General features: G+C 33.9%; 5 protein-coding genes across 5 annotated transcripts in view; 3 read left to right on the forward strand and 2 right to left on the reverse strand.

Annotated features, from left to right (window-relative positions):
- Positions 1-5010, forward strand: part of LOC136345755 (nose resistant to fluoxetine protein 6-like) — a 6532-nt gene extending 1522 nt beyond the window's left edge. The window contains exons 2-12 of the mRNA XM_066294340.1: positions 94-245; positions 395-633; positions 692-904; positions 961-1048; positions 1144-1310; positions 2984-3149; positions 3203-3396; positions 3513-3669; positions 4260-4452; positions 4554-4696; positions 4783-5010. Coding sequence (XP_066150437.1) covers positions 94-245; positions 395-633; positions 692-904; positions 961-1048; positions 1144-1310; positions 2984-3149; positions 3203-3396; positions 3513-3669; positions 4260-4452; positions 4554-4696; positions 4783-4935 — 1865 coding nt within the window. The 3' untranslated portion in view covers positions 4936-5010. The remainder of the gene's footprint in view (positions 1-93; positions 246-394; positions 634-691; positions 905-960; positions 1049-1143; positions 1311-2983; positions 3150-3202; positions 3397-3512; positions 3670-4259; positions 4453-4553; positions 4697-4782) is intronic.
- Positions 1-8793, reverse strand: part of LOC136346081 (Ig-like V-type domain-containing protein FAM187A) — a 22800-nt gene extending 14007 nt beyond the window's left edge. The window contains exon 1 of the mRNA XM_066294948.1: positions 8263-8793. Within this exon, the coding sequence (XP_066151045.1) occupies positions 8263-8296 (34 nt within the window). The 5' untranslated portion in view covers positions 8297-8793. The remainder of the gene's footprint in view (positions 1-8262) is intronic.
- Positions 5624-13116, forward strand: LOC136346067 (O-acyltransferase like protein-like). The gene is made up of 12 exons (XM_066294914.1): positions 5624-5832; positions 5890-6038; positions 9481-9710; positions 10052-10158; positions 10467-10660; positions 10828-10997; positions 11057-11225; positions 11283-11476; positions 11579-11723; positions 12034-12223; positions 12580-12722; positions 12866-13116. The coding sequence occupies exons 1-12, from the start codon at positions 5757-5759 to the stop codon at positions 13055-13057; spliced, it is 1959 nt and encodes a 652-aa protein (XP_066151011.1). The 5' UTR covers positions 5624-5756; the 3' UTR covers positions 13058-13116.
- Positions 13117-13127: 11 nt separating this feature from the next.
- LOC136346102 (cytochrome P450 6j1-like) lies at positions 13128-16948 on the reverse strand. Its single transcript, XM_066294978.1, has 3 exons — positions 15572-16948; positions 15019-15267; positions 13128-13534 (listed from the first exon to the last, which is right to left on the reverse strand). The coding sequence occupies exons 1-3, from the start codon at positions 16584-16586 to the stop codon at positions 13371-13373; spliced, it is 1428 nt and encodes a 475-aa protein (XP_066151075.1). The 5' UTR covers positions 16587-16948; the 3' UTR covers positions 13128-13370.
- On the forward strand, positions 14811-24199 carry LOC136346074 (O-acyltransferase like protein-like). The gene is made up of 13 exons (XM_066294927.1): positions 14811-14912; positions 18723-18816; positions 18876-19021; positions 19087-19322; positions 20588-20679; positions 20732-20940; positions 21923-22095; positions 22149-22320; positions 22373-22566; positions 23079-23223; positions 23597-23765; positions 23832-23974; positions 24026-24199. Exons 2-13 carry the CDS (start codon positions 18741-18743, stop codon positions 24173-24175), a joined length of 1905 nt encoding a protein of 634 aa, XP_066151024.1. The 5' UTR covers positions 14811-14912; positions 18723-18740; the 3' UTR covers positions 24176-24199.
- Positions 24200-24615: the final 416 nt, after the last annotated feature.

Genomic DNA, 24615 nt, shown 5'->3' on the forward strand with positions numbered 1-24615 from the left:
AAATGCACTGGACGGGCATAATGTACCTTTGCGTGTGCGTAATTTTTCATCCAGACAAAATCCAGTCAAAGGAAAACTTACTTTGCTTTCCAGACAAACAATATGCAAGCATTCCAAATCTTTTCTATTATGACAATTACGATAACTGTATGCTACTCGGAGATGAAGCTTTGTATTGCTTAGTGCATTATGAACTTGAGCCTTTGGATAAGGAAAGTCCATCAGAGATCTGGGGCTTAATTAAGGTAAGTACGAAAAAATTGTTACATTATTCACGACAGAGTGTATTACACACGATATAAGATTGATCTAATTTTTGTTCAATCGCAGACAAAATGCATTTGAGACAGAGAAGAGTTTTTGATACGCATGAAAATGTTTATCTTCTTTTTAGAATATAAGTGATATCGAAACAAACTACAGACATGATCGGTTAAGGCACTTTATTTGCGTTCCTACGTCATGTCCAGATGTGAAACTATCGCACGAAGACGATACAGCGCTGAGAGAAGGTTTGGATGCCTGCTTTGAAAAAAAGCTCAAACAATACGGTGTCAAGGGCTTTATTAGTGACGTATCATGTGACACCACTAAATCCAAATACCCTGTGGACTATTTAGATATTTTTGCTGCGTAAACCTCTGCTGCAATTCAGAATTTCTTCATTTCACTGCATAATATCTTGTTTCAGCATATTGTTCTTCAGCTATATTGCGTTTATCATCTATTGCACTGCCCGTGAGGGATTTGCTAGGTATGGATCTCCCGAAGATTATGCCAAACTCGAGAAATCCGGAATGGGGAAGATCGTGCTCGCATTTTCTATTACGAGAAACTGGATACGATTGAATACAATAAAACTTACTCCTGAAGTTGAAAAACTGCGTTTTATTCAAGGTTTACGGTGAGTTGAAGAAGGAAGTTGTGCGAATTAGATCGGAAAAAGAGGATTCTTTTTAGCGTTTATAATACCGCTCTGGTGATTCTAAGTCACACCGTTGTTAGTTATATTGCCTTGCCTGTGGCCAACCCCCAATTTGTAGAAACGGTAAGTACAAAGGCATACTTATGTTTCTTTAATTTATGAAATAAAATGTCTGTACTACTGATATCAAAAAACTGTACCAATTCAATGTTTTTCAGATGACGAAGAAATACGCACTGGTCTTTCTTTCTAGCGGACCGCTCTGCGTTTCAACGTTCTTCTTCATATCTGCTTTTCTTCTGGCTAACGGCATATTCAGTTATTCTACAGATAAAAAGATGAACTTAAAAACCATTGGCTTCATATTGGCCAATCGAATATTCAGGTGAGAACTAAAGGTACTCAATCGTTGAAAAGACCTATATTGAAATATAATTAAACAGGCAAAGGAAATTTGTAATCACAGTCATACACAAGTATACACGCATCGGAAAAGCGTAAGGATATTATTAAAAAAATCATAAAACCAATAACAATTAGTGTCAATTGTAGTTTGTACTGTATTAGTGCGCGTTCTTATTCCGTATTACTATTTCAATTGATTGATAAAAATTTTAAAGTAAATAAACAATTTTTTTGCGGATATAGAAAAGTTACAACTTTGTACTCTTCTAAATTATCAGGTTGATTCAATATTATTTTTTCGATACTAGTTGGTGTTTAGGAGGTAGTTTGAAAACACTGTGTTTTACCACGAAACGACAACATTCAACTCTGGATAAGATAAATCGAGCGGAAGGTCTTCTTCAAGCAGGTTTGAGAAGAATTAAAGTAGTCGAGAACATGGGTGTTTCCCCAAAGTATTACAAGTCGATTACAGGGCGAAACTGGAACTCCAGCCGAGCGACGCTCAGAACGTGGACGCATTACAACTCAGCTTTAGATAGATCTTTAGTTTTAGCAGCTAGAACGCAACCTACAATTACAGCACCTGAACCTAACCAGAACTAACCTGAATTCGTTAAAAATGTTCAACTCGCACAAGAGTGATTATCTGCCGAGATACATTTAGAAATCGTCTACGTGAAGCCAATCTTCATAGTCGAAGACCACTGATATGTCCACCTCCTACCAGGGCAATCGCGGTGCAATATTGGAGTGACTTCAGGAATATAGAAATTGAAATGGAATTGATAGGGCTACAGTTTTATTTACTCACGAATCCACGTTTAGATTTCACTCACATTCGCATCGAATGAAAGTGTAAAGATGGTCTGAAAGTGCTGAAAGATCGCGACATGTCCAAGAATTCTATTCGCGTAGAGGCGGTGCAATCATTGTATGGGCCGGAATAATGATTAACAGCAAATCAATTCCTGACAGCTCGACAGTATGTCGATACCGTTCTTTACTCTACAGTCCGACCATTTGCTGGCGTTGTTGACCAAAACCATCCTCTCATGCATGGTGATGTTCGTTTACACTGTACCGGTATTGTAACAAACTAGTTGATCAACGAAGGAATCATCTGACTACGATGACCAGCACAATCGTCAGATCTGAATTCAACTGAGCTTGTCTGGAATATGATTCAAAGAAGAGTTTCGTCACATATGACCAACATTCACGGTGCCTTTTGACTCCGGGAGCTACTGCCAGAAAAACGGGGAAGGATACCACAAGCGGAAATCACCAATGTCATTTTGAGTATATACAACGGAATTAGGACTGTAATTAATGATCGACCTTGGAGACCATATTTTGTATTAGACTTCATCTCTTTTGGTTGTTGAAAATGTTTTTTCAAGTTAAAGGAAGAGCGTTTTTAGTTACATTTACAAATTATGAATAATTCAATATAGTTTAGAAATATATCAAAAAACGCTTAATTTTATTGCATATTAAACATTTGCTAACTCCATAAACGCACAATTTTATTTTTTAATTAATATCCGAAGAACTTCAATGTATTTATAAAAATATCCTTACGGTTTTGCGATGTGTTTATTAGTCAATTAATACCAACATTATCATCATATTCCCTTATTTTCTATTTAGGCTCTCGCCTACAGTTTTTGTCATTGTGCTCTTCCACGCTACACTCTTGCGACATTTGGGCAACGGTCCGAACTGGAACAGAGTTATGGGTGATGAGCACCTACGATGCCGAAACAAGGGCTGGTCCAACGTGCTTTTCATAAATAACTTGGATCCCTACGATATGGTAATATTTAGATAAAAATGTCTCGAGATGTTTTACATCTTGCGGAATTTTAGTGCCTTCCTACAACGTGGTACTTAGCACTGGACACTCAATACTTCATCATATCTTTGTTCCTCATTTGGATGATTAAGTGTTATGAAAAACATGCTTATTACATTTTCGGAGGTTTTATATCCATAAATATTGTTGCGAGTTTTGTACAAAATTATTATTACGACTTTTCCGCACTCGACATACCTGTGGCTGAGTAAGTACTTACACGTTATTTTCTAACAAGTGTCGATATGCGACTATCATCAATGTTATTTTCTCTCACGTTTTATAGCAAGATAACTGTTATTTTTAGAATAATTCTTTTTGCAGGAAGTATTTTGAGCTGAGACATGTATTAGAAGGTAACCAGTTTCATTATCAGTTATGCAGCTTCATTGGGAATTTTACCCCAACATTGGTGGGACTTATGTTTGGATATTTCTTTTATAAACATAAGAATGAGAAAATTATGATTTTCAACAACAAGGTAAGAATACGTGCTTTCAAAGGTTGCTCTACGACGGTAGATCCAATGTAAAAATTGGGACATGCGCACTGAAGCCTTTTGTATTTTTAATTCAAAGAGTTGTTACATAGTTCACACGTGTAAATTATACTTACACGTATGAATATGACGTACGCAATACGAGAACACGACTTTAACAAAAAAGCAAGTGAATTTACGTCAATTATGGGAAAACCCGCACGAAAAGGTCGACATGTTGGTAAATTCCACGATTTTGAAGAGTCTACAACCAGCTAAGCATAACTGAGAGCTATTTTTATTTGAGAAAAATGAAATAGACAAATTATAAATAACACGCGAAAAAATTTACTTAACAAGCAGTTCAATCTATGCATGGGTTCTCTGGTTGCAATAGATCCCCATGTATGTTACCATCTTTAAGGGCCTATAAATCAAAGTATAGTTTAATTTGCTAGGAGGATAATTTCGATAAAACTAAGGGACTGGTCAAAGCTCAGTCTTTATTTCACTTTCTCTACGAATAACGTCCTCCTGGTTAAGTTATCTGAACTTAGCTTTTTAAACCCTGAGCAAATCAATAATCATTTTAGTGTCGTCAAATTGTTTGGTGGTTTATCGCCTGGGGAATAGGACTCAGTATCGTTGTGATTCCGGGATATTTCCTTTTGCATTACAATTCTAAACCCAGTCGTTTCTGGGCTTCAGTATTTGTGGCGCTTTCTAGACCCTTATTCACTTTTGCACTAGGAGTTGGATATTTCGGAGTTATCGACGGAATAGGATGTAAGTCTTTACAGTTAAAACGGTTAAAAGAAGTAGATATAAAAAAAAACAATTGGGCACGTAATTGGATTGTTGTGCCAGTAATGTGGTTCTTATTTCAGGGCTTTCGAAAACAGCTTTAGAATGGAAACCAACTTATATTCTAGGGCGTTTAACTTTCAGTGCCTATTTAGTTCACATGTCGCTAATTATGTTAAGACCAGCGGTGGCAAGATACCCGTTATACATTTCTGATTTTACAATTGTAAGTTCATATTTTGTGTTGATAATCATAGATTTACGTTATTATTGATCTAACGTACAAACTTTTACTCTACTATGATGTTTTAGGTGACATCCTTCTTAGGGGATATGGCATTAGTTTTCTTAATCGCAGCAATATTAACGCTGTTACTTGAGTTGCCGCTCTCGGAATTGCAGAAATTGGTGTTCGGCATAAACAAGAAAGAAGAAAAAAGTGAGGACAATCCCAAAGACAAGTGAATCATATTAAATAGTTTTTGTTAAGTTAAATATAAGAAATCCAGTCTAATGTTTATTAAAGAATCCAAGAAACAATATCTGTTTTATTTTGTACTCTATCATGGTTCAAATTGGAGAGGCAGTAAGTAGTAAATTTATTGCCGACAGTCCGTTCAATGATCTTAAGTAGCATCAGAACTATATAGGTGACCAAGTATCACGATTTTTGAAAAATATCGCTAAAGTTCAGTCGAATTAGAACATGTTTCGGACGCTACGTGGAAGATTTGACTACTTTAAATAGAACATTCCAACGTGAAGGTATATTTTTTTATGATATAACAGTTTTGTGGGACATATTGTGAACTCGTATGCCCAATTTATATAACACAAGGAAAATATTCTAATATATTCAAATCCATCTAAATTTCTTCATTTAAGTACATTGAAAGCAGTGGCATACGGCATATGGTTTCCATTCCTCACATATTGAATACTTTTTCTCTCTCGAGAACAGAAACTCTTTTATGTAAATGACGAATTAGAAAACACCCTGTATAAGCGTAATTACATCTTCGTCCGCAAATATCGCCATAAACTGCAATGTCAAACCAGATTCTAGAGAATAATTGGTATGGCAATGCTGAAATGGTCCGAGTTTTTGAGAGGTCAATGGTGCTGCTTTGTAAATTAACTACTGAAGAGTTGCGAAAGGTAGAGACATTTTTATTTCGCAAGTGGATTGTAATGGTGCACTCTCATCTGAAATAATTCTTTGTCACAACGAATGAGTGCACTAGTCGAGTATGTTCTTTAGTGAGTTCTGTTAAAAAAAAAATATTATGGTGTTTATAAGATGGTCGGAGCTTTTAATAATTGCTATATGCAGGGCAACACTTTCAAATGCACAAATATCTGGTAAGTTTTGTCAGAGGTCTGTCATCTGGGGAAAATTCAAATAAGAAACCCTTCCAGACACTTTGTATGGACAAATGCCAGAGTTGTTCTATTTGGACAATTATGATTACTGCATGCTCAGAGGAGAAAAGGCGCTTTTTTGTACATTCACATTTACATTAGCATCTCTAGGGAATTCTAGTACTTTTCTATGGGATATTATCAAGGTACCTTCATAAATGTAGATATAAAGGGTGGTTACACGTATGTACTATAACGTACATTTAGTTTTACGTGAAATGCACCACTCGGAAATGATAATAAAGTCTTGTAATTTTGGCTAAATGATGCGTCATAATAAAGTATCAAACGATCAGATTTTGCGTAAAAAAGAAAGAACAATATACAGTGTGTACATAAATTCAATTAAAAAACATATGTTTGGTTTTTGGAAAAACGCTGGGACACATCGATTCTTATTTTTTGTTGCAGTTTTTTTTATAATAATTGCTTGTATACAGGGTGAACCAAAAACAAGTTACGACAACCAACTTCATTTTTTCAAATAAAAATACATATTTTTTATTTTATTTTTGAATTCTACATCGAATTCTAAGCAAATTTTATGTAGCATGTACTATACCTAAAGTCAACAGTTATCGAGAAATTTGCGTCTGAACATATCAGCAACTAAGAGGATGATTACGGCAACTATCAATAGATTTTCTCGAAACATAATATTTATTAAGTAGGAACAATAACTATTTACTAAATTAAACGTTCAAATCGAAATCCTTTTTGTGTCTGGCAATTTTCCAAACGATGGATAAATTCATGCTGAACCATATTTATTGTTTCTGGACTAATATTAGCGCATCTTCTTCTGATTATGGTTTCTGAGTCGTCAGCCGTTTCAGGTCTAGTTTTGTACATAATGTTTTTTAGATGGCTCACAAAAAATAGTATAAAGGATTAAGATTCGGAGCCCTTGGTTGCTATTCACTAGATTCATGTCATTCAATCCATCTATTGGGAAACGCTATATCATCGAGATATTGTCTAACTTGAGCTGCATAATGCGGTGGTGGCACCATCGTGCTGGAATCATAAATTTTCGTTATACGTCTTTTGGTTATTGCGACTGAGAAATGAAGTTCTTAAACTGGAGATTAGATGTTGTTGTAAAAATTTAAAGCATCTTGGATCGTTCAAAGCCTGTGTTCCTGTTATGTTTACACTCAATCGCCATGTTCAACCATCGCAAGAATTAAAATTCTTTGTGTTATGGATAGACTCATTGCAATATAACTTTATATATTATAATTAAACCTTCTTGAAGCCAAATCAAAATTGACAAACATGCAAATTTAAATATTATTGGAATGTTGTGTATTAAATGAATAAAAATACCTCTTCTATGAAAATAAATAAATAAACTTATGGAATAAATTTTCGTCTTGGTTATTGATATGTTCAAATATAAATTTCTCGATGACTGTTTAGTTTAGGCATAGGACATGATACATAAAATATACTTAGATTTTAATGCAGAACTCACAAATAAAATAAAACACAAGTATTTCTATTTGCAAAAATGAAGTGGGTGGTAGTAACTTGTTTTTGAGTCACCTTGCGTACACGCATTTATCATCATAAAAACCGTAACAAAAAATAAGAATCGACTTGTCCTAGCGTTTTCCAAAAAAAGAAATATCTGATTTTTAATTGAATTTATTACATACTTTATGTACACATTGTATACAGGGTTGTCTACTAAGCGCTCATAGGACGATTACGGCCTTATTTATAGTTTTTTTCGAAAATTCTTTTTACAGTTATATGTACAACCTTATAAGGTATATTTGAAAAATATTTTCATTTATACAGGGTCTTTCGAAAAAAAAAGATACAACAGAAAATTTTGTTTTTAGAAATAGAACAATCTATATATTATTGCGTTTTTGGATTTTACGTTTCATTTTAATACAAGTTTGTTATCACGTTGGTAATCTTAGAAATAATAGTTTTCGAGATATGCGCAATTGAATGTAAAAAGTGACAGTTACAGATATATTTGCAAAATCGCAAATTATTAACAAACGGAAAGATATTTGGGAACTCTTCTTTGCACACAATACAATAGAAGGTCCATATTTTAGTATGGTATCAAGCTTCGCTTAATACTTTCTACAGGGTGTCCACAAAAAGAAAGTGAACTTGAACATCAAAAAGTGGTCAAAACTTAAAAATTTCAAATGGAATCCTACTATTATTTTCATGTATTATGAAATCACTACATTGAAAAAGAACTTATGCCCATCTTTAATTAGATATACTAAAGTTGTATACTTTTTATGTAATTTTATTTTATAAGTTTATGCATAAGCGGTAGAGTGGCGCGCTTAGTGGATTACCCTATATATAACAATGTCTCGAGACCAGTATCATTACCTGTCATGCAGGCTGCCAAATGGCAATTTCCCATAGGATAGTGCAAGGCCACATACTGCTAACGTTGCTCGAAAGTACCTGGAACAAGCACAATTGGAAATGCTGCCTTGGCCTGCACATTGAACATCTTTGGGGCATGATGAGTCACCGTCTTCGAAATCTACCGAGGTTCCCAAACAATTTGAATGACCTACGAGATCACCTTGAGCCAGCACGGAATGAAACACCACAGGAGAATAATGATCATTTATTGCAAGGCATGACGCTAAGAGTACATGCTTGTATTATTATACCAGGTGATACCACTCATTATTCACTTTTTAATTAAAAAATGTTGTTCTTTTTTTTTAATGAAACTCCGATCATGTGATCCTCTGTTATGAAGCATTATTTTGTCAAAATTACAATTAATTATTGTTATTACTGGATGGTGCATTTCATATGAAAATTAGTGTATATCTATCGTAGCAAGTAAAACTTAGCTGTTATTTACCATACTTGACTAACAATTTTTGCGAGCGAAAGTGCCGTATTTTTACACAGGGTATTCCCACAAAGTTTGGATGACTAATAAATATATTTTGTAATAGTTAGATAGGCCCAAGATACGCCGGCGACCGAAGTTTGAGGTTCGATAGAAAGCACAGGGCTCTTATTCGGTCAAGGGAGTAATTCTTTCCCTCCGTAGCACGTTCAACGTTCTAATCACAAATGTTATTTTTTTCATTTTCTTCATCCAAGTAGAATAATATTATGCGGTTCCGATCCATTTGTTCGTAAATATGAGCAATGTAACGTTCTTTTTTCTAAAACATTTTTCGAAATATGTTACTGAAGTGTTTCGGATATCAATCTCGAACTCCGATTCGGGTACCTGTACTTTTGTTCGTCTCCACTTTATAGATGACTTTCTACCTATTTTTTCTTCATTTGTTTCACATGCTTCATTATGAGCTATAAATGCTTGAATAGATGTAGCTTCAATTGAGTGTTTGCGTTTTTTTATCATGGTTCATTTTGCGTGGTGATGAGGGGTGCAACTCGGCTAATCTACTCACCAAAATTTTCAGACCTTGACTTTAAGCTTTAAAAAAAAAATTGCTCAAGGCGGGAGCTTATTAGAAAATAATGAGATATATGTTATGAGCAGTAAGTATGTGAAAGATATTTACGAATTTAAGTATAACCGTTTCTAACTAGACGTTTCTTGTATTACAGAATGTCAGTGCTAACCCTCAAAACTATAGACACGATCAGCTACGGCATGGAATTTGTGTGCCTCAAACTTGTGTCGAAGATTATAGGGACGATGTTCATATAGACGGACTGATAAATAAGTGTTACAACAGAAAATATCGTGGCAGAGGGCTCAGGGGTACTGTCAGCGACGTACTATGTCAAAGCAATGTATCTACTTACTCTATTGATGCATACGACATTGCTTTTGGGTAAGTTGTAAGTGGGTTGCAAGTGTAATGGTGAGTCGTAAGTGGCTAATCACTTTCGAGGGAACAGAGTGAAGTGAAAATAGGTCCAAACACTGTGCTATCGATAAGTTTGCAATGCGCATATATCACTCTAAAAATCAAATCTTCAGCAGTTTCCTGAACTTGGCTACTTAAGCACCTATGCATACTAACATAAGAGACGAAGCGGTTCCAGCTATCTAGTGCATTTTTTTCATATACTCTTCCAACTAAATTACTTTTCACAACTTTTCCACCTAATTAAGTGAGGCCTTCTATCACTTTTCTTAGGTGGTGAGGTAAACGTTTTTTTCTCTTTCCAGGTCGACTCTTCTTTTATATCTCATCTTTGTCATCTTTAGTTCTTTCTACGAGCGACTAGTGGTAAATAGCAACAAATTACACTTATACGAACGAACCCCAAGTAAAGGTAAGTTTTTAAAATTGTCATTTTACACCGAATATTCTATAATATTTTTTCTTTTGGGAACGATTTGAATTTATTATATCATATTTATTAGAAATGCTGCTATTTTAACAAAAAGACAAAAAAACTGTCAGCACAAAATTGGAAATAGTACAAAAATAAAAACATTACAAAAATGACAAATTACACATGCGTTTTATAAACAAAAGGTTATATTGTTTGAAAAATTTGGTGCAAAATTGAGAGTGATTATTTTGCTAAAACATCCGGTATAGGCATTATATGAATTATAACTTAGTCACGTATTTTAGTTCACACCTTTATTGCGGCATTCTCGCTTCCAAAAAATTGGTATCGTTTGCGTGCCACAAATACCAATCCAGACAATCACAAACTTCGCGCCATACAAGGTGTTCGATTCTACAATTTAATATGTGTCATAATGGCCCATACCGTAATGGGCACCTTAGGAGGACCGGTGTCGAATCCTCAATACACCGAAAATGTATGTAATTCATTATTTAGTCTACTATAGAGTGTATGAAATTTAATGAGAACCGCCATTTTATGTAACTAGTCCCATATTCACTTCGCTTCGATCCTTCCACAGAATGACCCGTTTCGTAAAACGGGGCATTTCCTAATTCGTTACATAAATAGCTATTTTTGTAGACGACAAAACAAGTTCTGAGTATGTTCCTGGCAAATGGATGGTACGTAGTTCAAACATTCTTCGTCATATCCGGCTGGTTGCTCTCTTACCATTACTTTGATATGATCGGGGACTCTAAGCCTCTTAAATTTGTCCATATATTTGGAGCAATTTTTAATAGATATATTAGGTACCTTTCGAGTACATCTGCAGATTTTGTTTCACATTATTATAGCATCATTTTTCAAGATTAATACCAGCTTTAGCCGTCATGGTCGGAATACACAGCACATGGTTAGTTCACGCTTTTAGAGGGCCATATTGGGATATGTTCGTTGGAAAAGAGTACAGGAACTGCCGAAAAAATGGATGGACCAACTTGCTATTTGTGAACAATTATATAGATAGTCACAATATGGTACAGGCTCTTCTTGGCGAGAAATATTTTACCATTAACGGAGTGTTGATTTTCCAGTGTCTGCATCAAACTTGGTATTTAGCGGCAGACATGCAGCTATTTATTCTTTCCATATTAGTACTATATGTTACGTCAAAATTTCCAAATAGGCGAAAGATTATATTTGGCAGTATGCTAGTGATCGGGACTATCTTACCGGGAGCTCTTGCATATATTAATAAATACGATATCATTCTACGAGAATATCCGGAGTGAGTCTGATCTAAATATCATTAGTCCGCTGTCCGAGTCCAGACATATTCTCTTCACAATAAAATTCACTGAGATAAATTAAGATAATAACTGTCTTTTAGAATTCTTTACGATCTACGCATTATGCAACTTGACGCCTGGAAGTTGTATAGTTCTGGATATGGAAATATATTTGGTTATTGTATAGGGATGATATTTGGATACCTCTTTTACAAATACCGCAACACATGTCTTACCGTAAAAAAGGTACGTATCGGGTGCTTTATTTTACGTTGCGTGGAGGACAAAACTTTCCTCTCATAATACTTGAAGACACGAAAATTGTGAAAGGCTGATTTGGCCTCACCAGTCTAAAAGTGAAAATTGGAATTTTACATTTTTCGGAACTTTTTGGAACATACATTTTTTACAAATTTTGAAATATTACTTCGTTTAACATCCAAATGCCGCAACTTCTTCCTAAGTTAAATCTACTTCGCAACTCTCCGCTTACGACAACTCCGTTGTTCGATATCGTTTCTCTTGAATGACACTGTATGTAGTTACTTTATTACAGGTTCATATAGTATTGTGGTGGATTTTGACCTTTGGAATGTGCATAACTGTGGTATTAATAGCAGTGGTATTTTATGATCCCAACTTCGAGGTTACTCGTCTCAAAAGTGCCATTTACTGGGCTTCTGGAAAAAATTTGTTTGCCCTTGGGGTAGCAATAGGATTGTTTGGATTTACACAGAAAATTGGATGTAAGTGTAAAAAGATTACTCACTTCATCATTAGGTTTGTAAATAAATCAGAATAAGAAGTTTATTGCGTAGTTAATTTGTTATTAAGTTTCAGGTCGAGGTGCATAAAACTGCTATAAAAACTCAAATAGTAAATTATCCAACCCTTCCTACCTTGTAATAAACGATTTTTATTACTCGGTTTGTTGCTAATTCCTTCGAAAATTTGCACAAATGTTGTTTATTTATTTATTTTTTGTTTATTAGATAGGTGGCTCAAAATGTGCTTTACTGAAAAACCTATACCAACCTCTCAAAGTCTCCATGATATATATGGTATACTAATACATTTTTGAAGTAGGTATATGAATTTTCAGGGTTTGTCAGATGGGCGTGCGAATTTCAACCATTACAGGTTTTAGGGAGACTTACATATAGTACGTACATAATACATGTTACGTTCATAAGATGGCAGGCTGGATATAGAAGGTATCCTATTTCAGCCAATGATGCTATAATGGTAGGTTATCCTGGTTTCATCCAGAGGTGATTTATAATGCTAAAAATTACAATAATTGAACATAAGCGATCAGTTTTATTTCATAGTTCTCTAGAAGAACCTACTCGAGTGTGTATAAACTTGGTTATTTCCTCCAATTTCAGTTCTTCGCAGTAATCGGAGATGTTGCTTGTTCATATTTGGCCGGAACATTATTGTGCTTATTTGTGGAAATGCCGATTTCGGCATTACAGAAGATGATCTGCTGTAGTTCAAGACAGAAAAGGTGTGCAGTTAAGAAATCGTCGGAGAAATCACTGGAAACTCTGGATTTGACTAATGATAACCCTTCCTAAATTAGAAATAATATGTATCATAGAATGCATAAACTATATAGAAAAATAAATTATTATTAAAAAAACCATGCATTTTATAAATCATTTTAATTACAACAAATATAAACAAATCAAAATAACGTTAATATACGATATAATAGCTATGTAAAACATGAACTATAAGAAAGAAGACATTGATAAAATGTATTAATTTTAATTAACACAGTTATGAATTTCTACAAATGTACGCAACCTACATATATATATAATCTACTCTTATGTATATAAATATGCACAATTTCAACCTGACGTCACGAGCACAAATACTTTTGATTTACAATCTACTGAACTCAAGCTGGAAATCATCATTCGGGCACAAATACAGCAAACCTGGATTATATTTAAATGAGCTGGACGTTCCATCTTTAAATTTTACTTCCAACTGAGAGAAAATACTTGCCAATACCAATTTCACTTGTAGTATGATTAACTTTACATCTGAAACAATAAAAATATTTTATGAACAATTGTACACTCGAAATGTCCAACATGTCCATAAAAATTAGTTAATATACATTTAGTGCAGGAAGTAATTTAGGTACTATACAGGGTTTTGGAACAGTGAGTCCGACTTTCGTAGCTTCTGTGCCAATAAAGTTAACAATTTTTACTTCTGCAAGATTCCACAGCACATAAAAGCGTACTTTCAGAAATTATTTTCTAATGTACAGGGCAACCCCAAAACAATGTGAAAATGTACAACTTCGTTATTTTAAATGGAATCCCTCAATTTTTTTTGTTATTTGCGGACTTTTCCTTAAAGTTTAATCAGTTTATGTAAGGTGTCCTATGTTTAAAATGTACCTTTTTCAAGTTAAAAAAAAATTGACAGATGCAAAGTTCCACGAAAATCAGTATTGTGTGTTAACCACTGTGAATTTCGGAATCGACCTTCTGGGATTCAAATAGGACCTATTCAACTAGATCTTGATTTATTTAAATTTAAAGAAAGTCCTTCAAAACCGTCGAAATAGGCCTTCGAAGTTGCATAACTTCGAATCGTAATAACTTGCTTATTTTAAATGAAATGACTCAATTTTCTCGATGGCATCGTGATCAAAATTCAAAAAACTAGAACTTTTATTAACATTACCCTATCCCAAAAAAGCCATTTCTGAATTTCCGAAAATTGCTTCTTTTTAACTTCTAAACGTTTTGTTAGTCACGAAGAACGTCAAAATGATATTTTTCATGATTTCTAAAATATTTTCTAGCTAATGAAGTACGTTGATCACAATTTGCAGTTTACGGTTGTCATGGACATAAGACAATAAATAACCTCCGAGTTTTCAGATTTTAGGCAGTTTAATTTAATGTGAATGTAAAATTATTTAATTATTATTGTTTCATTTTGAATTTAAAATGTTTGATAAAATTAGGTGAAGGAAATATTGTTTCTCTGTGTAAAAATACATGTTTTCATATTTTTATCATTTCCAAATGTTGCATACTGTTATCATTTTGACATTTTGTAAGTCGCACTTTTCGGGGTCACCCTGTACATTAGAAAGTAATTTCTGGAAATACGTTTTTTTTGCTATGTATACCTGAAGAAGAAAAAAAAAGTTAACTTGATTGGTATAGAAGTTAAGGGAGTCCAATTCAATATTGCAGGACCCTGTATAATACCGATACGATGTAAAAGCATAAATTTCAAAGGGGTTTTTTTTACGTATTTTAATGCTTAATGTAGTTATTGTGTTGTAACATAAATTTGAAATGATGTTTCTACGATGTTGAAAATTCGTCTTTAATTTAAGCTACTTAGCTAAATAGATCTCAAATTGGTTGTTTGAACATTAGTGATCAACATTAGGTAAGTCGTGTATTTTTAAGTATTCATATGGTAATAATTGTGTTTCGCTTTTGGCTGGATTATTTTAAAAAGTCCTAAATTTTGCTCATCTAAACAATGTACTTACATAAATCGCTCATAGGCCCAATTCCAAGTGGTAAAAATACACTTTTATCCTTATCTAATGTCCGGCTCTCAGTAAACCTATCGGGTTCAAAAGCTTCTGGTTTTGTGTAGTTTTTGGGGTCTCTCTGTACGCCTAAGATTGACTGGAAAAACAGGGCGTTCTTATCTGGATACCAGTCGAAAGAGGGTTTGTCTTTACATTTAGAGCAGGTGATGATTGTTGCTATTGGTGGGTATTTTCGAAGAGTTTCTAAAATGTTATATTAATACATCCTTAATAAAAGTCTAACAAATCGCTTCAAAGAAGGAAAAAGATAATGTTTTCGAAAGAAGGAAATTTATCTCTGAGAAACTGAAAAAAGCGATACTTCTATAGTCGCTTTAAAACTCCTCAAATCACTTCAAATCTAATTCGTGTGAAATAAAAAATATATTACTCATAAAAATAGCTGCTTTTCAAATATAAAATTTAATTAAATACTAAAATCCGACAAAATATGGGGCGTGGTATATTATTAAATTTAATTAAAGTTTAAAGCATTTATTACCCTTACCCTTCACAACAGCATCAAGATAAGACAGTTCGTTTATATTCTCATAATCAAAATTCCTATTTTTCTTGTTAAACCGCCGGATTTCTCCTAAAACTTCATCTTGAATCTCTCTATTACCGGCCAATTCATACAAGCACATCATCAACGTAGAATGGCTAAAAGTGAGAGTGTCCGCAAAGCAGTGGAACAATTCATTTGAAATATCTCTAATAGCAAATTCCGAGCTGTTGTATAATGAGATAAATGATTCGATTAGGTCAATTTCGTCTGAGTCGTTCTTCTTGCGAGATTCCACAATATCCATAAGTATTTCTTTTAGATCGTTGTCGAGTTTATCGCGTTTGGTTCTAAGCCAAGGAACGCATAGGGAGAGATAGAATAGATACGAAGTTTGGTATTTTTGTTTCAAGAGCTCGTTGATTTCGTCCACAATGTCCAGAGGTTTAAAACCGAAAGCCAGACATGTAGCTTCTAGTAAGAAGTCTTTGAATGTTGTTGAAATGTCCGCTTTCAGGAGCTTTTCAGGTAAAATGCCTTGCGTTGAGTAGCAAAACTTTTTGATGTAATTATTCAAACTACCAGTTTGTTGGAGTATTTTTTTAACGTCTTCTCGTTTTAGCTTTGATTCTCTCGGCACTATATGTTCAAATGATTCGCTATCACTATTGAGCTTCGAAGACACAGCAGAATCTATGATCAATAAAGCGGGCTTCACAAAAACAAACATTCCTCCGTACTTGCAACTCTTCCTCTTAAATCTGTTGTAGTACTTCCAAAGATAAACATGCAATGAAGTCTCTCGTTGGAAGACCTCTTTAAAATTGCCATAAGGGAAAGTTGGAAGTGACGCCCTGGCAAGTTTAATCTTCTCGAAATAGGTATATTTCTGTAAAATCCACACCAAAGCAAACAAACTAACGAAAGTTAACAAAGTAATCGAGTAGAACAAATAGTGCTCGTTCACATATTTCAAGAAAGTCAGCTGTTCTGTAAAGCAAAAGTTGTTTAGACTCATTTTAACTCTGATTTAAAGTTAAAGCACTTGTCACACTCGCATGTACTCAACGAACCACACGACGATAATGCGTAATGAAGGTCTGGGCCGGCTCACGTGCGCCTATGTAATATTTACCAGTTTAGATTGGCGTGCGCACATTTCACTTGGTTCGTTTCAGAACGTGAATTTTAATTTGATCCTGGCAGGTACTGGTACTGCCTGAACAGTTTTTATCAGCTAAACTCGTTAATTGTCTATGACCATTATGTAATCACAGTTTATGAGTTAGCGATGTGAAATTTGATAAAATATGAGACTTAAGTTAGACATGTTAAAAATAGCACTTTTGAGTAGAAAAAGTTACGGTTGTTCTTTAAGAAGCTAACGCAGCACTAACGAATGATAAATTGACTTCAAACAAGCATGTGTCTTGTTAGATAAGTGACTCACTTTCAAATGAAATGCACCATCCAGTGGCAGTAATAATTAAGTCGTGTAATTTTGACAAAATAATGCTTTGTACCAGAGTATCAAAGGATCAGAGTTTCTTTGCAGCAAATGATCAATATCCTTCTGGTGTATTCATTACATGTTACTTTAAGGTAGTCTCCTGGGACATCTAAATTTTTTGGAAGCCTCGGTAGATTTCGAAAATGACGACTCATCGTGTCCCAAAAATGTTTAATAGGTGATAGGTCCGGCTACCATGTGGGTCAAGACGGCATTTTTTCATTCTTCTAATTATACTTGTTCCAGGCTCGATCGAATAATGAGTGCATTATACAGGTTTGCGTAATCTTCGCATTCGTTACTGGTACGGGGAGCACGTCCAGCTGGATCCTGTCGCTGAATCCGTTTTTCAGACTACAAACAACACATTCTCGTAGTAGTGGTTTCGATAATATCTTGTTGATAATTCAGCAATAAAATAAACTGATATTTTTATGTAATTATAGTTTATAAGGCCGATGATAAAAAAATCATTGGCGTTCTTTCTTGTTTAGTGAAACTCTGATCATTTGACATTTTGTTATGAAGCAATATTTTGCCAAAATTACAAACTTAATTGTTATTATTATTATTGGGCGGGGCATTTCATATGATGCTGAGTGTAGATACTCAAATACATAAACAGGTGTCGTGAGACCTTTAACTTTTACGAAAGGTGCCACATATCTGTGGGAAATTCTTTCAACATTGAAAGCGTTGACCGCCAATCCATGACCTGTGATCCCCAAGGGAGTCGTGTCTCTCACTAATTTCCCCATGAAATACTGACTTCAATAATTATGTTTTATATATGTCTAAGTCGTCCTAGACATCCCCCTGAAGTAATACCTAACGGCGGTTCCGGGGGGGATCCAGGGTGAAGAGAGGAGGGTTTTACTGGGTAGGCGTCCCACTCAGGGACGAATCCCACATAACCCGGTCGCTACAACATCAGACCGGGTATCTTTCGAAGGTTTCCCTCCTCTATAAAAAAAAGGTCGTCCTAGACACGGTTCAGGTTCATTGAAGGATGACTGTAGATCTTAGCTGACAAATTCTTCAAAACTTTTCGTTCTACAGTTTCTAAAGGCTGTCTCTTGTGTTATTGTTTTGACCTTTTACAACATAGGTAGCTTGTAAGGTCACTTGACTATTGCAATTGATTCGACCGTTGTCTGATGGCGACTGAAGAGCATCCTTCATAAGTTGATCTTTCTTTGAACTGCTCACCCCAAAGGATTGTTACATCCATTTAGAACCGTCAGCCGACTACTTTAGTCGGTCATTAGTTGCAAACAGTCAATGCAAATAAAAACAATGAGAAAATCCATCTTTTCTCATTGGGTTTGATCTTTTTACCGTAAACTGGTTATGTTTGCAAACAATAGGATGAACTGTGTGATGTTAAACCAATGATTTTCCCACAGGGTATTGCTTGGTAGTTTCGTTAGATTTAGATATATTAATTTTCATTTTATCTGAATATTAAAAATATTTTCAGCGTGTTTACGCCTAACATGAATTATGCAACCTTTGAACTATCACAATTAGGTCACTTTTATGACAGTACAGCCAAATATGCGACTTCACATTTATTGAACAATTGTTTACCATCCATAAAAATTGCCAGTCTGCATTTTCGAACAATCTTAACCCGAATTTCAGTTTTGCCATTCGACGATTATGAATGATTCAATTTTCCTTCTGTTATTCCTGTTATGTTTGGAACATTTGGTTAAATGTGATATTAACGTATCAGGTAAGCAGATTTTTAAATTATGTTAGAACATTTGTAAGGTGGAGCTTTTGTAAATATAGACCAAAGGTTTCGCGAGCTGCCCCCAATATTTCGAATAGACGATGAAAGCTCGTGTAGGGAAAATGGCAAATCATTTTGCACTCTCTCACTTGTTATACAACCACCTAATGGGACTGCAACAAATTTATATTGGAAACTTATTGAGGTTGCCAGGATTTCTCATTGTTCTTCAAGAGTTAATAAAGAAAATCTGTCTGTCCCTCTTCTTAGGACACTGTGGCGCACCCAAAGTTTTATAACCATAATGAGCTTTTCCATGCCGTATGCCTCGATGATTTTTGTCCCGCTTCGACAGACACAAACGCTGCAAATCTGGACATCACAGAACGACTTTCTGAGTGTTATAGGTTAAAATATGAGAAGTTAGGTCTAAAATTTTTAGTCCTCAATCTAAATTGTTCAAATCCGGAGAAAAACTCTCTGGGATTGTTTGACTTCATAGTACCGTAAGTTTTTTCGTGAAATATATGCATATCAGGTATATTAGTTATTCATGGAGTTAGAAAGTACTTGTACAAACTTTTCAAATTGAATATTTGACTAATTTCAAGACAACAATTTTATATCTACATAGGCTCGTATAAGCTTGGTTTTTGAGGTAGAGCTTCAAAAAAAAATTGTTTTTTTTGATATTTTGATTTTTTTTCATTAAATTGTCAATTAAACGAAATTCTGGATATTAGGAATATCAATGATGAAAAACTCAAATATTTACTTAGTTTTTTGTTTAATGCAAAAGAGCGCCACATACAGTATTGTACCTGAATTTAAATAACCATAACTATTACTGTATGTATCTTGATGAACGCAGCCGTTTAAAAAATAACGGTTTCAAGCTTAAACCTGCGTTGGAAGTTTGTAAGTTGAATTTCGGTTCGTTTTCAAAAACTCTAACTTATTCAACTTAGAAACTTCCAACGTAGATTTAAGTTTAAACCTGTTTTTTTTTTCAAAAATGGCTGCTTTCAGCGTGAAATATTAAGAGCTATAGTTATTTAAATGCATGAACAACACTGTGTCACCTTCTAACATTAAACAAAAAACTAAATAAATATTTGAATTTTTCATCACTGAGACTTCCAGTATTCAGAATTTCATTCAATTGACATATTATTGAAAAAAAATGTAATCAAAATGCTAAACAAAATTTTTTTTTAACCCTGTATCTCGAGAACCAAGTCGATTTGGACCCATGTTCGTATAATTATTTTATCTTAAAATTAGTTAAATATTTACTCTTTAAAGTTCGTGCAAGCACTTCATAAAGACTCTGTATTCAGGATGTTTCTATATATTATGCACATGTGGACAGTGGTTATTTTTTAATTTAGCAAATTTCATGACTAAAAGTGTATATAAACATAGGTCTGCAAACGTAACCTTTCGTAACCTACCTATAGAGTGTTTAAGTTTTAAAAATGTTTCTGTTTTTTCTTTACAGTTCTAGCAGTTTTTGAGATATTTAACTAAAATATAGTTTACGTTGTAGGACTTACATAATTGGGCGTATCAAATAGTTCTGCTAACTTATAGGGTGATATGTTCTTACACGTCATAATCGTTTTTCTCTTCCTAAACTTTTTCAGTCTACCCCATTGGTAGAATCTATGTCTATGTTTATATGACCTTTCAGTTATGATATCAGCTAAAGAAGTACCCCGTTTTGATATTTAGGAACAACCTGTATGTGTATTGTTATCGGTTATTTTAGATTTGTCGTCATTGCATATTTTGTGATTATAATATATGCATCGTACAGGGATTATTGCAATAATTTCAAATCCGAGAAAGTTAAAGCACCAGGTATATTTTAAGTATTTTATTGGGTATGTTGTAATTACGAACGTTTTTATAGAGTCAAATGGACGAAAGACCTCAGTAGTGGAAGTATTTTCAGTCATTTCCAACTGGAAAAAATTATGCTCCTTTGATGATAGACCAGAATTCCAGAAATTAAAATTTGTTCAAGGAATTCGCTTTTATAATATGCTGCTGGTGTTATTTTTCCATACCCAGTGTAGCTATTTAAACGCATATATTGAGAATACCGAATATTTCGAACTGGTAATTATTTTATGTAATTTTCTCTGATTTTTTTATGATATGAAAACACTGATTATGATTCAAGTTGCAAAGTAACTTTAATCATAGAATTTTATAATATTCCTGCATCCGATATAGCTAATTTGTATGAACTGTATATTGCATAGCTGGAATATTTGCTGTTTACTTACTGAATAGATCCCGATGCTTTTTTAAATTTGAGCAATAATTTAAATAATTTAAATTTGAAGCATTTGGTTTAATTTTCACTTAAGATTAATGTTTTAAGCAAACACGTGGAAGCACCATAATGTTATAATCAATTGGTTCTAGAGAAGTTCATTTCTTTGATGTCCACACATTTGAAAAACGCTTTAAATTATTAGGGATTGATGATAGATTAAATTATTTGACCGATCAAGTTCACTGAATCAAAATTTTGTTAACCCACTAAGAAATTTAACAATCACTTTGAATTAAGGATTCTCACGATTAGTTTCATATGAATGGGATTACATGTAATCGCTCAATTGAAACTCGTTTTTTAGAACGCACCTTAAGCTTGTGCTCGAACTGCTTTTCCCTTCTGATATCTCAAAATGTCCTGACATGTCCCTTTACTGATTTATCCAAATATTCCTTTTTATTCATTCATCAGCTCTTTCCTTTGTATAAAAATACCATAACGAGTTGCCTTGTTCGATTTATTGGTCCCATGTAGGTATATCCTTTTTTTGTGGGAAAATCCCTCTAACTCATTAAAATATAATTAAGTTTTTTTGCACAAACTGATCTAAATTGTTGAACTATAGAGCACAAAGTATGAAACTTTCAGTTTTGTTTTTCATGATACTAAAGTCCTAGATAAATAATTGTTAAAGTATGTTGAATTTCGCAATCTAAAGCAATTAAGTTGAATTCGAATTGCACAAAATTTTCTCTTAAACCCTTCCTTCATGTGATCCATAATTTAGTTCGTACCGAAAAACTAATTTATTTATAGCTTTACAGGAGCCCAATAAAATCATCGTTTAATACCTTATCAGTTTTTCTGGTACAAACCTTTTTCTTGATATCAGCTTTCCTACTATCGTACCAGGTATGTCAGTCGATGGAAAAGTACCGAGGATCCAAATTAAAATATACATTTTATACGTTTCTGAACAGATATTTAAGGTAATTAAACTCTTTCAATATTTGAAGTTTTGTACCCAAGAAGCTCTTTGCAGACTCCTGCCACCGTTGTTTACTATACTGATGATCTTAACCTCGAAGCAAGTTATACGCCTCTACGATGGCCCTCTGAGGAATTTTTATTCCAGAAAAGAAGTGCTGAGGTGCCGCCAAAACTGGTGGGCAAATTTCTTGTTTATCAACAATCATTATAACGAGTCACAAATGGTCCGTTGTAACATTAAAATAAAATGTAAATTATGTTTAAGTATATTTTTAGTGCTATTTGATTAGTTGGTATCTAGCAGCTGATACCCAACTTTATCTGGTCTCTCTTCTTATATTATTGGTAATATGGAAGTATCCCCAAAGACGGAAATTAATTCTTGGAATGGCAATTTTCGTTGGAGTTCTAATCCCGATTATAATGTCTTATATATATGAAGTGGATATAATCTATAGATTTACTCCTGAGTAAGCATACGTTAAACTCAAAGAGGAAAAGACACCTATATACACTCAGTTTGAAATGAAATGCACCATCCAGTAATAATAATAATTAAGTCTTGTAATGTTTGAAAATAATGATTCGTAACAAATCCAGTGATTCAAGTTTCATTAAAAAAATTTATATTTCCTAATTAAAAAGTTTAAATGTTGCCTTGGTCTGCATGGTCATTGGACCTATCACCTATCGAATATGTTTGGGACATAATGAGTCACTGTCTTCGAAACTTACCGAGACGTCCAAATAATTTGGACAACCCACGAGATCACCTTGAGGTTGCATGAAATCAACACCACAGGATATTAATCATTTGTTGCAATGCATGTCGCGAAGACTATATGCTTATTTTATCAAAATTACAATACTTAATTATTATTATTACTGGATAGTGCTTTTAATATAAAAATGGGTTTACAATCCAAAATAATTAAATTTTTCTTTAAAATACAGTAACATGTATGACAGAAACATTTTTCAGAAATTCGAAAATAGACAATTACAGGGCATTTAAGTTTAGTATAATTTATTTCTCGACTTACACCAATATGGCGTCGTATATGGTTGGGCTAGCTTTGGGATGTTTTTATTATACCACAGAGAAGTCAAAGAACTACAAAAGAATCGTGAGTAAATCTTCCATGTTGTAGAGCTTCTCAAGCATTAAAGATGTTAATATTTAACCCTATAAATCGATTATCGAAATAACGCCTGCACTGTTTTTTTTACTGCATCCATATGTAATTTATGTAATTTTTGAGAGGAGGGAGAGAGAGAATCACAATGTTGTTCCGACACTGTGCATCTCTTAAAAATCCACAGAATCTACAGCAAACGCAGTGTCCTCTGGACATTTTGGAAAAAATCGTCCCGACTCTTCCTATATATTTTTTAAATTTCCAATTGATTCTAATAATCTCTTAGTATAAAACACTCGGAAAGGAGTTTTGAACTTGGAATTAAAGAAATTGTAGGAAATCATTAAAGACTTATTTCCAGTTACAATTTAGATGGACGGGCCTCTTCTTCTTTTTACCGACAATTGCAGTGACAGTTGCATCTTACTCTCACTCTCGATTTGCTAGCATTATTCTATCTGGAATTATTAAACCATGTTTTGCTCTTGGCATTGGGGCTGGAATTTTAGCATTAACGCATCGGAATATTGGTAAATATAACATAAAATTTGATAATATAATAGGGACTCATAGCATTTATGATAATTTACTTCCAGGGATTGTTAAATGGTGCTGTGAACTAAAACCTGTTCTATTTTTGAGCAACTTCACCTACAGTACCTACATAGTTCAAGCGGGCATAGTGTTCTTCCGAACCGCCACGGTCTCAAAGCTATTATATGTGTCCGATTCTGCCATAGCAAGTTGCCGCATACCTACAACTATTAAATTTTTTATATTTAATTTACAGATATTATCGTTTCTTCAAGATGCAGTTTATTCCATATTTTGCGGATTTCTGATGCATATTTTAGTGGAAATGCCCGCTTTGCAGCTGCAAAAGAAATATATTCCACAGATAAAACAGCTTGCTACAGATAACCCTAAGAAACTTAAATAATTAAATAAACTATCGATTTTGAGACTAGAGAGTTTTATTGAGAATACTGATGAAATTGTTGTAGATATTTAAGGTTTTTACCTAGGTCCCGATGGTAATGAATTCTACGCTAAGGAAGTGACCATACAAAATGGTCTACAAAAAAGTTACCATTCAATTCGCTGAAAATATATACTTCATCATTAGCTGGATACAAAGCAATGGTGAATCAAGAACTGGCGAATTGGGACAATCGGTTGTCCTAATAGGCCCAAGAGGTAAAATCTTTATGTCTTTAACCTTTTTTTTTATATCATTGCTCCTTTAATTTTTCTGCCCTTTTCATTTGCTACAAACAGCATGTTCACTATTTTGGTTGGACAGATTTGTCCAGACTACTGGATACCCTTTAACGGAAAGATTGACTACATAACATATTAATGTGAATATTGATTATATTT

This window comes from Euwallacea fornicatus, chromosome 2 (genome assembly GCF_040115645.1).
Source record: "Euwallacea fornicatus isolate EFF26 chromosome 2, ASM4011564v1, whole genome shotgun sequence".
In the NCBI taxonomy this organism is placed as follows: domain Eukaryota; kingdom Metazoa; phylum Arthropoda; class Insecta; order Coleoptera; family Curculionidae; genus Euwallacea; species Euwallacea fornicatus.